At 44.7% G+C, this 18,887-nt stretch overlaps 1 protein-coding gene across 6 annotated transcripts in view; it reads left to right on the forward strand.

The window, feature by feature from the left end:
- Nucleotides 1-18,887, forward strand: part of EEF2K (eukaryotic elongation factor 2 kinase) — a 127,825-nt gene that overhangs the window by 91,311 nt on the left and 17,627 nt on the right. For 4 of the 6 annotated variants that reach the window (XM_088451937.1, XM_088451938.1, XM_088451941.1 and 1 more), the window contains 7 exons: nt 5,585-5,717; nt 6,051-6,178; nt 8,124-8,325; nt 10,177-10,241; nt 10,354-10,425; nt 12,588-12,647; nt 15,552-15,599. In XM_088451937.1, coding sequence (XP_088308063.1) covers nt 5,585-5,717; nt 6,051-6,178; nt 8,124-8,325; nt 10,177-10,241; nt 10,354-10,425; nt 12,588-12,647; nt 15,552-15,599 — 708 coding nt within the window. The remainder of the gene's footprint in view (nt 1-5,584; nt 5,718-6,050; nt 6,179-8,123; nt 8,326-10,176; nt 10,242-10,353; nt 10,426-12,587; nt 12,648-15,551; nt 15,600-18,887) is intronic. The other 2 variants (XM_088451939.1, XM_088451940.1) reach the window with 1 other exon arrangement.

Here is an 18,887-nt window from a genome sequence, read left to right on the forward strand (position 1 = left end):
GGCGGCCATCTTCTCCAGAACGCATGGTGAACGCTGCTGGAAGTGCTGGACGGAAGCATCGTGGTCTGGGTCCCCCCGCATACCTCTCCTCCGCTGTGGCTCAGGTCTGTGTATGCAGCGCTGTGTCCTACCAGGCCCTGTGTCTGTGTAGTTGAGTAATCAGCGCTGTTAGTGCAGGAATTGTTATTTCTCTGCATTGTATGTGACTGTGCTAGCGCTGCCTGTAACTTTTCTTCTCTAAACTGTCAGCTTTATTACTGTCCCTGTTCTTCTGCTAAAGCCCTTGCGGTGCGGTGCTGCAGGGTGGTCTCTCGCCTATTTAATACTTAATTGGTGAGAGAGGTCACATACGTGGTGCCATCATGTCTGAAAGTGATTTTCCCCTCCGGCTACAGTGTACCACGTGCAAAGTACCGTTAGCGGAGGGGGAGGGTAGCGCGGAGGGCCTTTGCCGGCAGTGTTTGTCCATGGCGCGGCCTATTACGGTTACAGCACCGGTACAGGAGCCGCCCTGGGCTTGTTTCGCTCAGGCGTTAACAGCTTTAGTGGGCCAGTTAGCTCCGCAGCCCGCGTTTACTCCGATGGGTTTGTCCCAGCAGTCTGTGGTGTCGTCACCCATGCAGGGGTTCCCACGACAATTGGTGGTACCCCACAGTCTCCCTATTTCCCCGCTCCCGGGTTCTCAGGAGCCAGCGTGGGTTAACTCCCTGACGAGTTCTGTACAGCACTTGTCGGATGTGTTGCAAGGGGAGTCTGTGATGCGGCCTCATAAAAGGCCGGTGGCGTCTCTGTCCGCTCCTTATGAGGATGACGAAGGGACGTCTGATGATGGGGAGATTCTGGATCCTTACGATCAGGAACCTCTCCATACTAAGGACGCTGATGCTAAGTCCAAAGTATATATTCCTGGACTTATTCGGGCGGTCCGCACAGCCTTGGTGATTGAGGACGAAGTTCCCCCAGCGGCTAAATCTAAGTATGCCTTTTTCAAAGATGTGAAGGGCGATGCCACAGTCTTTCCTCTTTCGGGTCAGTTGGTGGACCATTTAGAGGAGGCGTGGAAACAACCTGGCAAAAGATACCAGCCGCAGAGACGCCTGGCGGTGGCTTATCCGTTCGCGGATAATTATTTTGCTAAGTGGGAATCCCCTCCACAGGTGGATTCTCACGTGACCCGTCTTGTCCGTAGTGCCACATTGCCGATGCCATCCATGTCCTCCCTTAAGGATGCTACGGACCGCAAGGTAGAAATCTGCCTGAAGTCCGCTTATTCCCTTGCAGGGGGGGCAGCACGGCCGGCTATGGCCATTTGCTGGGTTGCCAGAGCGATGGAGCGCTGGGCGGATTCATTAGAGGCTTCTTTTGAATCCGACTGTCCGGCCGAACAGGCGGAGTTGATTGGCAATCTCCGTGATTCGGCCACCTACATCAACGAGGCGGCTCTAGACATTAGTACTCTGGTGTCTAGAATTTCTTCAGCAGCGGTGGCTGCTCGTCGCACCTTGTGGCTGCGATCATGGAAGGCGGACGCAGATTCCAAGAAAGGTCTGGAAGCGTTGCCGTTTACCGGAGAAGTTCTCTTCGGTCCGGATCTGGATAAGATTGTGGCCACGCTGGCGGCAGCCAAATCTGCTTGTCTCCCGTCGGCCGCTGCTCCTTCTGGTTCGGGACCATCGTCCTTTCGGTCATCTAGGGCCCAGGGCAGGCCCAAACCACAGTCGTTTCCTCGACAGGCTGGCCCTAAGAAATCGGTCAAGCCCCGGAAGCAGGCATGGAGTACCAGACGTCCGGCCCCCAAGCCAGATGACAAGCCTGCGGCCTGACGGTCCGGGCCTCCCTTTGGGGGATCCCAGGGTGGGAGGCCGCCTGCTACAGTTCGCCCAGTGTTGGTCGACCACTACGACAGACACTTGGGTTCTGGAGGTGGTTTCCCACGGATACGCCCTCTCCTTCCGGCACAGACCCCCGGCTCGCTTCTTCACCACGGGTCTCCCATCAGACCGGAACAAGGCTACGGAGCTGCGGAAGGTATTGCACACTATGCTCCAGGCTGGAGTTATAGTGGCTGTTCCATTCTCCCAGAGGGGCCAGGGTTTCTATTCAAATCTATTTTTGGTACAGAAACCCAATGGGTCATATCGTCCGATTCTCAACCTCAAAGCACTCAACAAGTCTTTGCGGGTCCCGAAGTTTCGGATGGAGACCCTACGGTCCATCATTCTGGCGCTGGAACCTGGGGACTACTTGGTGTCATTGGACATACAGGACGCTTACCTGCATGTCCCTATTCTTTTGCGCCATCAACAGTTCCTCAGGTTTGCAATCCGCAGCGACCACTTCCAGTTTCGGGCGTTACCTTTTGGCCTGGCAACAGCACCACGTGTTTTCACCAAGGTGATGGCGGTCATGGCGGCTTCTCTGCGGCTGCAGGGAGTCCGCATGTTGCCGTATTTGGACGACCTGTTATTGGTGGCAGGATCTCCAGAGCTCCTGTTACGCCACTTGGACCTGACCATTGCACTGCTGCAACGGCACGGCTGGCTAATCAACTGGCAGAAGTCCACTCTAATCCCGTCTCGGAGGATTCTGCATCTTGGAGCCTTATTGGACTCGGGACAGCAAAGGATCTTCGTGACGGAGGACAAGATCTCTGCTTTACAGTCAAGGGTGCGCAGTTGCCTGCACAGCCGCCGGGTGTCCTTACACTCGGCGATGAGGTTACTGGGCTCCATGGTGTCGGTGTTCGACATGGTGGAATACGCCCAGTTTCACTCCAGACCTCTGCAGCACCTGATCCTGTCCAAGTGGAACGGGCTGACTCAGTCTCTGAAGTCCCAGACGATTGTGCTCACCCAGGAGGTTCGCCTGTCCCTTGCGTGGTGGTTACAGACGACCCACCTCAACAAGGGACGTCCGTTCTGGGTTCCAAATTGGGTCCTGTTGACAACGGACGCCAGTCTTCGGGGCTGGGGAGCAGTTTCGGGTCCACACTTGTTCCAGGGCAGGTGGACGCCGACAGAAGCGGAGCTTCCAATAAATATCTTGGAACTCCGTGCGGTCTTCAATGCTCTCCAGCAGGCACAGCGGTTTCTCCAGGGTCGCCCGGTGCAGGTCCAGTCGGACAACGCTACCACCGTGGCCTACATAAACAGGCAAGGAGGAACTCGCAGTCGGGCGGCTCTCGTAGAGGTCTCTCGGATCCTGGTTTGGGCGGAGCGCAATCTTCCGGCCATATCAGCGGTCTTCATCCCGGGAGTGCTAAATTGGGAGGCGGACTTTCTAAGTCGCCAGGACGTTCATCCGGGGGAATGGTCCCTGCACCCGGACATTTTTCAACTACTGGTGGACAGGTGGGGTCTTCCAGAAATCGACCTCATGGCGTCCCGGCACAACAACAAGTTGCCGGTGTACGGGTCTCGCACAAGAGACGAAGGGGCGTCTCTGGTGGATGCTCTGTCCGTCCGGTGGACGTTCCGGTTCGCATACCTGTTCCCTCCGGTCTCCCTTCTTCCACGGGTAATCCGAAATTCAAACAGGAAGGAGGGACGCTCCTGTTGATAGCTCCCGCGTGGCCCAGACGGCACTGGTTCTCAGACCTTCAGGGTCTGTCCGTGGACAGTCCTCTGCGGTTGCCGCTACGACCGGACCTTCTGTCTCAGGGTCCTTGCCTTCACCCGGACCTGACTCGGCTGTCTTTGACGGCGTGGCTGTTGAGACGGCCATGCTGAGGTCCCGGGGGTTTTCCAGCTCTGTGGTGCATACCATGTTACGAGCTCGGAAACCGTCTTCCGCGAGGATATACCATCGTGTGTGGCATACGTTCTTCCAGTGGTGTCGACCGAGAGGTTATGCACCGCGGGAGTTTCGTCTGTCTCGGATTCTCGCCTTCCTGCAAGCGGGACTAGATCATGGGCTTCGCCTTGCTTCTTTGAAGGTACAGGTTTCGGCCCTATCTGTCTGGTTTCACCGTAGGATTGCTACAATCCCGGATGTGCGCACCTTTATGCAGGGTGTTCTCCGCATTCAGCCGCCCTTTGTTCCACCTGTGGCGCCTTGGGATTTGGCTGTGGTCCTGAGGGCTCTCCAAGGACCGCCGTTTGAACCACTGGGCTCAGTGGATCTTAAATGGCTAACAGCTAAGACTGTTTTCCTTCTGGCCATTGCTTCGGCCAGACGTGTTTCTGAGCTAGGGGCTCTTTCTTGTAGACCCCCTTTCTTGGTTTTTTATGGGAACAGGGCAGTGCTCCGCACTCGGCCCGAGTTTCTTCCCAAAGTTGTTTCCCAGTTTCATGTTAACGAGGAAATAGTTGTTCCGGCCTTTAACTCACCGGGTCTTTCCGTGGGTGAGGCCTCTTTGGATGTTGTGCGGGCCTTAAGGACTTATGTTGACCGCACTTCTTCGTTTAGGAAGTCGGACGCTTTGTTTGTCCTCTATGGCTTCCTTAAAAAGGGTTGGCCTGCTTCAAGGCAAACTTTGGCAGCCTGGATCCGTATGGCTATTTCTGAAGCTTATCTTCATGAAGGCCTACCGGTCCCTCCTTCTCTGAAGGCTCATTCCACTAGGTCTGTGGGTCCTTCGTGGGCAGCTCGACGTGGTGCCTCGGCAGTTCAGATCTGCAAGGCTGCTACGTGGTCTTCTGTCCATACCTTCGTGAGGTATTACAGGTTTGACACCTTCGCCTCTCAGGATGCTTCCTTCGGGCAGCGGATTCTCCTTTCTGCACAGGAGCGTCCCCACCCTTAAAGGATACTGCTTTGGGACATCCCCAAGGTATCCTGTGGATACCCTATGGACCCTGAAGTAGAAAATATGAGATATGGTAAGAACTTACCCTTGTTATCTCTATTTCTACGAAGTCCATAGGGTTCCACAGGACTCCCGCCCTGTCGCACCTGTGCTGCAGATGGGCTTTGCTCTGGTCACCGGTTTTCCGTCTCCCTCTGGTGAGAATGTGATTCTTGTATGTGTCCAGATCTTTGTTCTCTCTCTTCCTTCTCCTCCTCCGGCCTATGGCTTAGTAACTAACTGAGGTGCCTTGGCCCGGGGGCGGGGTATAGGAGGGGGACCTAGTGCATCCTGGGAGGCTGAAAGCTTAACTCTTTGGTGCCCTGCGACTGACGTCACACCTATACCCCAAGGTATCCTGTGGAACCCTATGGACTTCGTAGAAATAGAGATAACAAGGGTAAGTTCTTACCATATCTCATATTTTTTGCATGTTTCACAGTTTTTATATTTGCTCCACATGTACAGAGGCAAACCCTCGCCACTTGCGTCCGTGTAGAGAGACCTGTGTGATTACAAATCAGCCTTTGGGTCTCACTTTTAAAACCGGCTACCACCTGTTATAGTGGACCCATGCATTACAAAGTCTGCAGCCATTTTTGTGGCTTTGACCAATTTATTTTTGAGTTTCACAGTCACAGTTCCTGCCCCATCCAGCAGCGATGTATCCGTTTATTTTGAATTTATAGACTGTATCTTTTATGTGTGTACGTTTGTACATGGCTGACGTGTGTGGCCGTGTGCTTGGAATGTATAATCTATAAATTCTGTATTTGAGAAATGTATTTTGTTCTCTAGGCTTTCAGTCACTTTACATTTGAGAGATCAGGGCATCAGCTGATTGTTGTTGATATTCAAGGTGTGGGCGATTTATACACCGATCCTCAAATCCACACAGAGAGCGGAACTGACTTCGGAGACGGCAACTTAGGTATAATATTCTGCCATGTGTTCATCAATATGACTTATACAATTACAGTTGTTGTTCAGAATACCAGAAGCCAGGTAGACTTTAAGGTGTTGATGTAGAGTTGGACATAAGCATATTTTTTGGCACATATTGCACTGTTTTTTGTACTAGGCATGAGCCAAAACACGCATCCATCCATATGTAGAATCAAACGCATTTCGCACTTAGGCCTCCTTGCTCTTAGATAGGAAGAACAGAGGATGGATGGGGGCCTACAAGTGTTGGCCAAGTGGTTGACTTTGATCCTGTGATTTCTCTTCTGTTTTTGAAACGTTGCTTCCCACTTTCCTTCAGGGGTGCGAGGAATGGCCCTGTTCTTTCATTCCCATGCCTGCAACAGAATCTGCAAAAGCATGCGACTGACACCGTTTGACCTCTCGGCTCAGGAGAACACCATTTTGGACAACTGCAGCAAGCTATTGGTATGCACCAGTTTTAAATACAGTTTTTTAGATGATGTGTGATTTTCAACAACATATACTAATAAGGCCTCACTCAGTATGTAACAATCAGTGTCCCACTTTACCTTGTACAATGCATTTTTAGGGAAGTGCTTTGTTCAGTTCAGTTGGCAGAATACACGAGTTATGCTTGGTACACACTGGCCGATATATTGGCCGATCAATTGATCAGCCAATATATCTGCAACATGTCTGTGAACGAAGTCGTTCACAGACATGTCACATTGGCTGTGCTGCACAGCTTATGGACAGTACACATACAGGGGCAGCTGCGGGGAGGGGGACAGGACACACCCCCGACCTCCGGGACCCGTGGGCAGAAGCAGATGATGGCCGGTCAGTGTGTATGAACGACCATCATCTGCAGATATATCTGCAGATCATTCGATCAACAGATGTATCGCTATAGTGTGTACCCAGCATAAGGCAGGAAATGTTTTTTAAGGTAAATTTGGGTTTCAAGATATTATGTACAGATATGACTTGGGAGGCTTGATACTGTCAAGTTCTCACTTGAAGCCCCTTTCAACCAAAAATCCCAGGTCCGACCTGGGATTTGGAACACGCTACCAAACTGGGTCAGACCCGGGACAGACCCCTCTCCCGCCGCGGCACCAACACAGGTTATTCCCGTGTGCAATGTAACATTTCTGCCGGCAATTAGAGATGACATCATCTCCAAGTGCTGGGAAATCTGTATCTCCCCATACTGTAAACGGGACCTGGGGCGTCCAGCCTGGGTTACTCGTTTACACTGCCCTCTAACCCAGGTTATTCCTGTGTCCAACCCTGGTCGCTAACCTTTTCCACTGAGCCGCAACCTGAGTAGACCCAGCAATAACCTGGTTATTGCAGCAGTGGAAAAGGGGCATAAACAATTCAACATTTACTACTATATATTTTAAAGCTTTGGGAATAACAGCTAAAAACATCAGAGACTGATGATATAATTTGTTTCCCGAGCTATATTTTTGTATGCACATCAGACTCTCTGTCTGTGATGCCATCTACACATGAGCCAATACCATAGGTCAAGCCAAGCAACTAATGGGCAGTGCCTGTTTCCAGCATAGCTGCAGATGCTGTTGTCAGACTGAACAGACAAGGGAGGAGTGGGGACACTACTTACAGAGATGTATGCTGGGAGCCTGGTGTGCAGGTTGCAGTAAGCCATTCAGTGGAGGAGGGTGCGGGGTGGCATACAAGCATGCAGCCTGTGCAAATGGTTATGTGTTGTCTCTCTGCGATGCCACAGACAGCGACTGGCCAAGTCCTCAAAGATGCCGGCTCAAATCATTTGATTTGGGACCGGACCACCCTCCTGCCCACAGCACCTCTGCGAGTACACCGTTTGGAAACCACTGGCCTATGCTAATTAAATTATACTTTTGGAATATTCTTAGGCCAAACTCAATTTAAAAATCTTTCTTGGGTTCCAGCATTCAGGCTGTAAGGTGCCTGCCGCTGCTCCACTTCTGCACGCTCCCGCTGAAAGCATGTTGTTGGCAGGAAAACATAGCTTGGTGAATTGTTTTTAGGAGCTTTGGTTAAATTATATTTATTTGTTTATCATTTGAAATGTTAATGTAACATATTTTGTGGTTCTTTACATTTATCCACATATGTATGTGTTTTGAATTTACAGATACATTCATTTATTGCTGATTAAACCACTAGTGCTGGATGTGAATTATATAGTGCATGCCAGCCCTAAGCGGAACCTTTTTATGTGAGTTTATGTGGTATAATTGCATTGCTCTCATATTAGCATCATAAATCTTAGCAGATGTTCCATAGGCCCATTATCTAAGGTGCAGATGATATTTGCATCTACATGGTGTAATCCTATGGTAATGTGACTTTATTCTGCATCTGACCACATTACAGCAACCTTCCTGTGTTACAGCAATCTGCACAGACAGTTGTGCGTGGCACAGAAGAGAAATGTGGCAGCTTTCGGGTGAGGACTATGTCTGGAAGCCGCCCACCTCTGCTGTCCCGCTTTTCTGAGAACTCAGGGGACGAGAACATGAGCGACATCACATTTGACTCCTTACCCAACTCACCGTCCCCAGTCACCCCTCAAGGCCACAGATTTGATGGGAATGGTATGAGCAACATCATTTGTGTGATCATAGGAGTAACTCAATTGCTGGGCCTGCATTAAATCTCATTATACAGTGTGATGGGCCGTAAGCAGCACTCCGAGCCTTCATCTGTGGCCCCCAGCTCCTGCTGCTTTTTTGTCCTACTTGTTTGTTATAGCTTTTAACACATGTTTAAAATGCCTGCTGATATGTTATTACAGAAAGGTGTCTCTTCATTTGATTATATTGTTTTAACTTATTACGGAGAGTAAGGGTAATGTATGCCTTATTTAGTGTATCAGACTGCCTACCACTGTGCTAATAGCAGTTTCATGGACTGTACCATTTTATTCTTCCCTATACGAAAAGGATAATGTATTATAGTACTAATGTCAAATATTGCTGAGAATGCTGCCTACCGGTAGATTAGAGATCAGTGACTGAGGCACTCATGTATTATCTAAGCCATAAATATGGTTAAAACAAGGAGTATTTTAGAAGGAAAAAAATAAAACTTTATTTCATTGAAAGTGCTAATCCTAAAAGTGTAACACTTTTTATGGGGTCGATCCAATTACCCGCGAAGGGGTAGAGTTGCCGTTGCAACGTCATACAAACGCCGGCAACGTCACCTGAACTCGCACCCCTCGCTGCCCCTGCTCATTCCGGTCTCGCACATTTTTGTGTGCAGCCCTATGGGTCTGTGAACAAAAATCTGCGAGTCCGGTATTCTCGGAAGTGTGGCATAGAGCCACACTTACACAAGCTGCGAGGGGACTCACGAGTAATTTGATTCACCCCTATATGTGATACCACCTATATATTTCCTACTTCTCCGTAAATCAAGATTCACTTTTACCCGAGTGCACAGATATCTGAACCACCAAGGTGCACCCGAGGCTGTATTCATTGGACACACTTCATTAATGAAGTCCTACGGCTGATATATTTCATATGCATGCGATTTACTGAAGTCAGGGCCTGATTCAGAGCCGGACGCTATTTGCGCTCGCTCACTCAGAAAAAGGGGCCGGATATTTAAATAGAGCGCTCGCTCTTTGCGGTCTGTTGACGCCTCTATGTCTGAACGAGCGAACGAAACATGCGCTCACTATTTTTAAAAAACACCCCCTGGCCGCTCGCATCCTACGTCATCTCCGCTATTTATTTGATTAATTGAGTACGTCGAAAGGCGTATGAACTGCTCGCAGTGCTTGTGGTAGGAATTTCCTACCGCAATCATGCGAGCAGTTCAGGCTAAAAGACAACCAAATGACGTGGTCGATGACGCTGCTTTGTTAATTATGCACAGCCTTAAAACGCCCGTTTTGACCGTTTGGCACGCCTGCGTTCGGATCTCCACTCCCCGTTTTCAAGCACCTTCCCCTGTTACCACCCACAAACGCCTCATCCTGTCACTCAAATTAGCAGGCATTCGCTATTTTGCGAGCACACAATTTCCGACCGCAATGACTGGTTCGTGCATGCGTATTACAACCCATACGCATGCGCAGTTGTGCGAACATCGCTCGGAGCGAACGAGCAGCTCTGAATCAGGCCCTCAGTCTACAGACTGACCTACAATACTGATAAGTAGTTACCATCAGAGATGTAAATATCTATTTACTATTTTTTTATGAGCCAAAAGAAAATATATATCATTTTAAGACCATTAAAAATCATGATGAATCCTTCCCTTTTTCATCCAATTGGCGAAACACATGTCTGTTATATTCTGAAAATTTCACAAAAACAGGAAAAGGTTTGTTTCAAGATTCGGTATGTTTGTGTGAAGTATTTGTTTTAAGGTTTCTTTATATATATATATATATATATATATATATATATTTTATTTTTTTTTTCTTGGCACAGGATGGCCGATTTTCAACGAATTTGACAACTTGGTTAATGAAGATAACAATCTAGATAACCGCAGAGTGAGTTTTGTTTAATGATTGTCTTTATAACATTGCACAGAAATATTGGTGGTTTGTGTACAAAATATGTTTGTTTGTTTTTCATTTTAATTTCATTTTTTTGCATATTTAGGACTCTGAGAATGGTGGTGATAGCGGGTGTCCCAGCGAAAAGAGAAGTGAATCTGATGAAATGGAACATCGGGTAAGTCTGGACATCTGTCCTGTCCATTGTCACCTTGGATGTGTTGGATTGTCGTCAGTCTTAGAAATGGAGCCAGTCAGTAATACAGGAAAACATTAGTTTGATTTATCTTTGTAATATTGATTACTGTATTCCACATCAAAAAGAGCGGAACACAAAAAAACTGTTTTGTGATACTGTCCTTTAAAGAGACATAGAGGTGGTGAATTTAAAACTAGGCATGTAAGCTCTTGTCTATATAAAAGAATTGCAGCCATGTTCAGCATACACTGGTTATTATTTCACTTATATTACACAAGTTGGCAGAGGATGCCATGTCAGAGTGTTAGTGGTCATAGGGGAGGACTAGAATGCAGTCACAATGCAAATTCATAGGGTGAAGCACCCCAGTACTTTTTATTTAATGTGTATCAATTTATGTTCATCATCAGTATGAATAATGCTTAAAGGACCAATCCCAGCTTTTGAAGCTTTTAATGGTACCGGCATTAATGGTACCTGCATTCTGGCATTAATGGTACCTGCATTAAAGGTACTGGCATTACTGGTACCGGCATTAATGGTACCTGCATTAAAGGTACTGGCATTACTGGTACCGGCATTAATGGTACCTGCATTCTGGCATTAATGGTACCTGCATTAAAGGTACTGGCATTACTGGTACCGGCATTAATGGTACCTGCATTAAAGGTACTGGCATTACTGGTACCGACATTAATGGTACCTGCATTCTGGCATTAATGGTACCTGCATTAAAGGTACTGGCATTACTGGTACCGGCATTAATGGTACCTGCATTCTGGCATTAATGGTACCTGCATTAAAGGTACTGGCATTACTGGTACCGGCATTAATGGTACCTGCATTCTGGCATTAATGGTACCTGCATTAAAGGTACTGGCATTACTGGTACCGGCATTAATGGTACCTGCATTAAAGGTACTGGCATTACTGGTACCGACATTAATGGTACCTGCATTAATGGTACCGGCATTAATGGTAGCGGCATTAATGGTACCGGCATTAATGGTACCTGCATTCTGGCATTAATGGTACCTGCATTAAAGGTACTGGCATTACTGGTACCGGCATTAATGGTACCTGCATTAATGGTACCGGCATTAATGGTACTGCGGGTGAGATTTATACATGTGGTGACTACAGAATCTCTTCTACATTATTTAAATCTAAATGGTTCCCTCAATGTTCTTATATTGTAGAGCCCACACTCGGAGCAGTTGTGTATATTCAAATTCAATCTTTGAAACATCAAACTGAATAATTAAAGCCAGGGAAGGACAGTGTAACTTTCCAAATGCCAAATGATTACATCCTAAGTTAGCTTAACCACAGACTCCATCATAGTGGCTGAATTATTATACTGTCAGGAAATAGAGTGCTTCTATATAGGAGACTTTTGGTTGATGGAGTCAGTGTTTTACCCACTCTATTCCGCCAACAAACTTTTCATCCTCATTGGCGCTCGTCGTTAGTGCAAAATAGCTGGTTATAGATGCAGCCTGACTAAGGCACAAAAAGCTTAGCAACATCTCAGTAAAGTTGTATGTTATGGGTTTTTCAATATATAACCTAGACACAGTTCGATGCATTTATATATATATAATATACTGTGCTACATAAATTTACTAATTCAGCATGGAGGAGTTTTACCAGGCATGCTACAATATTTATTAACAAATGAACAAATGTGACAGTTTATGTATATGAGAGTAATGTAAAACAGGGGGCTGTTTTTTGATTGGCTTATTAGTAAATGTGTTTTATATTGATACTACTTGAACAAATCTGATCCTTAAACAGTCTAGCGCCTTATCCATTTTGTTATATTGAATGTACATTGTCTTGTTAAAGTGTATACATTTATAACACCTACATACCAGATATGGCACATATAACCAGCTCTCTTTATTGATAAAATAATATTGCAGCAGGACTCACTACTCTGTTAGGTTCTTTATAAAGTTGGTATTATACTGGCATTTAAAGTATCGGAGAGTTTTATTACCGGGGACTTGCATTCACCCTTCGTGTTACCAGCTCAACCAGAATAATGAAGTCACACAATATATAATATACTCTGTACAGACCACTTTCGTATTGTGTAGACCTTGTATTTTATTTAGTATTTTCCATTTATGCAGATACCTGTAAATTATAGCCGTAGACGGATAGAGTCCGAGTCGGAAGACAGCTTTGGAAAGGTTGGTGACCACAGACGTAACAATATTTCTCTTCTGTTCAACCTCTTTTCCCAACATTTCACCATTTTCCGTTTATGTAACCCATGAGACAGCAGTACTAATGTCACATATATAGTCAGTATATGTATGTAAATATGACTTCTGTCTATCCCTTATCTCTCTCTGATTTATCTCCATCTTAGCCATATGATTATGTCCACATTTGTTTTGCTCCTTTGGACCTAATGCCTTGAAACCGCAGGAATGCTGCAATCCATGTAATATATTTTTTACTGACTACCTACTGTGCAGTTTACTGACAGACACCACTTTTAGGTTATGGGTTTAATTCAATTAGCCTTGATAAAACTTCAACTTTTTGTGCATTAAATTATCCAACCTATCGCCCGTTAATTTCACTTTTCGCCAGTATGCGCGCTCCAGTTTTCGCTCAATTTGTTTTGAAAAGTCATCTTCCGGCATTTGCGCGATAATTCTTGCAGGTTTTACACATAAGTAGTATAGGTGAAAATGGGGAAATCTACCTGTATCTACCAAAAACACCAAACTGATATAGGATAACAGCATAGAAGTCTATTAGTGGCCATAATAAAAGTATTTGGGGTTCTTAAATTGTGTCAAATGGCTGTTACATGCATTTTTCTAAAACAGTGAAAAAATTATAGAAAGGAAGTGTTTTTTTTGCAAAATAAATGTTCTACTTAAATTGGGAGTGCATAAAATACCTATAAATATATATTTGTGTAATTTTAAGCCACTTAAAAAAATACAAATACAAAATACGCCTCTAACACCCATCTGCAGTCTTAAAAACACCTGTCCCATTCATATAGCACCCTCCATATACCTGTCCTACATCAATTAACCCATTCCCCTGCACTTTGCACATTTTCACCCCAAAAATGACGTCATGATAGGGCAAATTAAGTTGATTAAAAAATTATTTTTGCCTAATTAGTCATTATAGAGGGTGTCCTAGTTGTTCTGAACTAAGGGCCTGATTAATCTCTGGAAATAGAGTGAGATATCTCTCTCAACTGATCATCTTGGTGAAACCATGCTGCACTGCAGGTGGGGCAGATTTAACATGTGCAGAGAGATTTAGAGTTGGGAGGGAGGTGTCCAAACTGACATGTACATTGTAAAGTAATAATAAAGCTGTGCAGTATTTGTGGGCTACATTCAAAAGCAGCCAGTATATGCCCCACAAGCAAAAAAATTTATGTATTTACATCCCTTGCTTTGCCACATGGTTTGTCCTGGGTCACAGTTACATGCTAATTCTCACTCTATTCCCAAAGCTGATTCAGGCTCTAAGTCACAACATTTTTACCTTAAAATAAGGATTTTCCCCAACTTTTCACCTGCTCTGGAGATGGTGAAAATAAATTTGCTATAAACCCTATGAAGAATTACCACACATTAAATTGCAGGCTAATTGAATAGTGCGAAAAAAAAATTCACCAGAAATTCACTTTAACGCACGAGAATGAATTATTGCAGCTAAATGAATTCCCCCCTATATCAAACAGTTTCCATAATTACAGCATCTGCAAAAGAAAGATTGTCCATGACATTAAGAACGGTATTTGGAGCCTACAGTGTCTCAAAATAATTTGTTGGACAATGTATAGTGTAATATAGAGCCTTCAGGAAGATTTTTACTGAGCTGTTTTTTCCTTGTGGGCATGTGGCCACTATTGCTGCAGGTGACTGAGCTTTTGAGTGAAAACTGGCTTAAGCCTGACAGTAAGCTTCACGTGCAGTCTCAAAATGATCCCCAGTGAAAAGTAAATCTGATCATTATGGGACATGTTATGAAATGCAGTCATGATGATCACAGATGACCACTATTGCCACGTGCAGGCGGCCATCTTGTGACTGTTCTAACAGGCTCAGACTGCTCGGCCTGGGGGCCATAGGAGTGACCAGTTTTACCCCTTGCATTTGTGGCTAAACTGGCCAGTGATCCTGTTGCTTGGCACTCAGGACTTGATTCAGCTTTCGGAATACAGTGAGAATTAGCACGTAACTGTGAATCTGGACAAACCATGTTGCAATGCAAGGGGTGTAAATACATACATTTTTTTGCATGTAGTGTAAATACTGTCTGCTTTTGTATGTAGCCCACAAATACTGCACAGCTTTATTATTTCTCTATAATTCAGATGTCAGTTTGGACACCTCCCTCCCAAATCTAAATCTCTCTGCACATTTTAAATCTGCCCCACCTGCAGTGCAGCATGGTTTTACCAAGATGATCAGTTACGTGCTGTTTCTCACTCTATTCCCAAAGCTGAATCAGGCGCTCAGACTAGCTGCTGGAACATACTGTGTGTGATGATTATTACTGATGGGTAAAAATGTAACACAGGGGTCTATTTACTAAGCAGTGTTAGGAGACAGAGTGAAAAGTCATAAGAAAGTGATAAGGTGCCAGCCAATCAGCTCCCAACTGTCATTTTTCAAACAAAGTCTGTGAGATGACAGTTGGGAGCTGATTGGCTGGCACCTTATCACTTTCTTTTCACTTTTCACTCTGTCTCCTAACACTGCTTAGTAAATGTTTTTCTGTCAGTAAATTGCTTGTAGTAGGTAAGGTTACAGAATGTAAGAATTATTTATTTACTCTCCAGATGCAGTATGTATGCCTAAAATGACCATAGATCTACAATACCATTTCCAGGGACATACAGTAAATGGAAGCTATTTGGTAATTCAAGAATAAGCATTTGTTTATTCCAGATACATATACTGGCTTAGTAAAAAAAAATTTGAAAAATAAATACAAAATAGCTTAATATACACCCAGTACTGCTGTGTTTTTTTTTTCATTTAATTTCTTTATCATTGTTACTTAACACATGACTTCATCCATTCCTTTCTAATCTTTTCTTCAATTAGAGCAAATGTCTTATTAGTAAGGCCCATGTGATCTCCCGGAGTAAACTGGTGATTCTGCATGACACCCTGAGAAGAGTTTTCAATTAATGTTTATTGCTTGCACCTAGCATATGTTTGGATGGATACCCACCAGAAATGTGGCATCCCATTCACGGATTCATCCTGCCATAGGCCCATAATATTGTGTAATATTCTATCATACAATAAACATCCCCATTAGAATCACTATTCAAACAGCAGCGCTCTTTCTCTCCCTCTCTCTCTCTCTCTTTTTCTCTCTCTCTCTCGCTTTCTCTTTCTCTCTCTCCCCCCTCCCTCCTTTTGAGAGAATAATGTACAATTTCAGGTATCCATCCATACTGTGCTAAGCAGACCCGTCCATATATTATGTGGCTTTTGTTACATGAGTGCTGTCTAATACAGATGGTAACCTTGCACATGAAGGTGTGAAAATACGGCATGCATATTGTCTCGTTTTGCATTATCTTACAGGGTTGCACTTCAGACAATAAGTGCTAAATGAAAGTAGGCGTGTTTATTTTATATTAGCTGAATATTACTTCTGCTCTATGACTATGCATGAAAATAGGCGGTTTCATTTGCGTGAAAGCGATTACTTTACAAAGTAACAATGGCTACTTTGTTTTATCAGAATGTTTATTATTGTAACATGTTTAGCAGCATTATATGTATCTAAACCTTACACTAGCGGCAGATTTTTTGTGGGAGTTGTGTAAAGCCGTGCAATTTCAGTCATCTCAGCTGTAGATTTAATGTGGCAATAATCTAAAAGTCAGAATCAGCCCCTACAGATGTGTCCTCACTCATCTTGGCTGCAGTTGTGCCAAATAGCCCCTCTTGGCGCGCCTGGTCCCGTGAGACACTGCTAGCACCTTTTTTTTTTACGAAAATGCTCCTAAGTCGCAATCGATGCGACTAGGAAGCACCAGGAGACTGGGCTGATTAATATGATATTATTATAATGGACACTTGTATATCTGTGTGCGACCGATGGTGCCCATACACGGCACGATATATAGCACCTATATCGTGCCAATCCGTTGGATCCGCATGTATATCGTGCCGTGTATGGGGGCCTTGAGTCTCTCTAGTCAGCTTACCAAGTGCTACAATGTAGCAGCTGTAGCTCTTTTCCATGCCAAGTTTTGTTTGCAGTCTCAGTTGCACACAGATATATAAGTGTCACTTATTAAATGAGTCATCACAGTCTCCTGGTGCATTCTAGTCGCATCGCATGGCAACAGGCGCAGTTTCGGCAAAAATACGCTTGACGCTAGCAGAGTAACACGGGACCTGGCGGCTCACTCACGTCAGGCATATCGCGCTGCATGGCGTATTGAGGCTAGATGAGAAAGGACACATCTGTATGTGTAGCTAAACCTTACACCATACTTTGAGGCTGATTCTGAGTTGGGAGCAAAGCAAAAGAGAAAAGAACTTTGTACCTGTACTGCAAGGCTTACAAAATACAAATACATTGATATGTTTTGCATGCACAGTAAGTACTGGCTGCATTTGCAAATAGCCCAAAGATGCTGAACAGCTTTATTGTTGCACTGTAAGAAAGTAGCTTTGCACCTTGGTAAAACCATGTTGCACTGCAGGTGGGGTGTGTTCAATCAGATATCCATATTGCAAAGCTACTTTCTTTTTTTGCTTTGCTGAACCAGCCCCATTATGTGTAACACAGCATCACACTAAAGACAGACTTTATTATATGGATTGATGCAATATTCATTGGAAGGCAGCCTGTCAGTTCACTAGAAACCAGAGACCTATTGTACCTCAGAGTACTGTACACTGCTTTCTTCTAATGGATAATTCATCACACAAAATGGCATCTTACACTGTGTGGGTCACATTTATGCCTAATTTTAATTGTGTTTGGGTCATTATGCTTGTCCTCCTCAATATGTTGACTGAAACCATATTGTAATCTATTGTCTGTGGATTGCTTTTGGTTAGGATCCAAGGGCTTATTCCCTTAACTGACGATTTTCTTGTACCAAAAAGCAACAAAAACCTCTCATTATTTTTTATTTAATTATTTAATGAAGCATATTATTAAAAGATGTATTTAAATATTCTATAGAAAAATAAATGCAGAGGGGATGACTGGCACCTCACATGTCCATAGGGACCCACTGTAAAATTACCTTCCACCTTGATTCACAGTGTAAGATCCCCAGTAACACTACCCCCCACCCCACTAACTGGTAATAGATCCGAGTGGTTTTTCAGCACTTGGATGTCACAGACCTTACTGCCGGTGAGCAGGAGGAGTTGGGAAAGCAGCAAGATGGCATATTCATGTGAGATGCAACCGTGTCAGAGAAAGCCCAGCTAGCTAAGTTGGCATCTAATACGACCGAACCAGTTAGGTGGTTAATGAACAGTTGGCCATAAAAATGTATCTGAATGTAGACGTACTATTTTGACCAAAATTGTGGTTGTACTGTACATATACCAGATCCATGTGCCTGTAATGTGTAGAATTGTCCATTGCAAAGTTGTGGCAGCATCATAAACTCGTAAAATGACACCATGGCATATTGATCCCCAAAAGCTACACATCTCAAAAGGAGTATCTAAGCACATCTCTACACATCTTAAGGCAGGTGGCTGGCTTCCTCTCTGCACACTATTGAACTTACACACAAATGTCTCTGACTCTCTAAGAAGAGAGATAAAATAGAGAGTGATAAAGTACCAACCAATCAGCTCCTAACTGTCAGTTTACAGGCTGTGTTTGAAAAATGACAGGAGCTGATCGGTTGGTACTTTATCACTCTCCACTTTATCTCTCTTCAAGGCTCAGTGCATCTCCCCCATGTGTCTATAAGTTGTGTGAATGCACAGTGGGTGCGACCAGTTTCTAGCATGTCAGATTTTTTCGTGACGCAAATTAATTTACATCTAAAGCTGGCCACACATCTAAAGATTATCTGTCCAACCAGCCAACTAGTTGATTGGTTGGAATGAAAATCTGGTAAGGTATGAAAGCAAATGACAATCAGCAATTTGCTCCCAAACGCCGGAAAATGTACAAAAACTCTTGTTTGAACAAATTGTTGGGATCAAACATTTAACAAACTTGTCTGACGACCATTTTAATCTGTTTTCTGGCATTTAGGAGCAAATTGCTGATAATCAGTTACTCCCATACATTACCAGATTTTCATTCCAACCAATCAACTAGTTGACTGGTTGGATGTAAGTTGGTCTAGTGTGTGGACAGCTTAAGTCTTAAATGAGACCCCAAACTGAGACTATAAACTATGAGAGCAACAGCTACATCTACAGGCTGCAAGAAGT

The sequence above is a fragment of the Taudactylus pleione genome, unplaced genomic scaffold (genome assembly GCF_031769625.1).
Source record: "Taudactylus pleione unplaced genomic scaffold, aTauple2 ptg000032l, whole genome shotgun sequence".
Classification (NCBI taxonomy): Eukaryota; Metazoa; Chordata; class Amphibia; order Anura; family Myobatrachidae; genus Taudactylus; species Taudactylus pleione.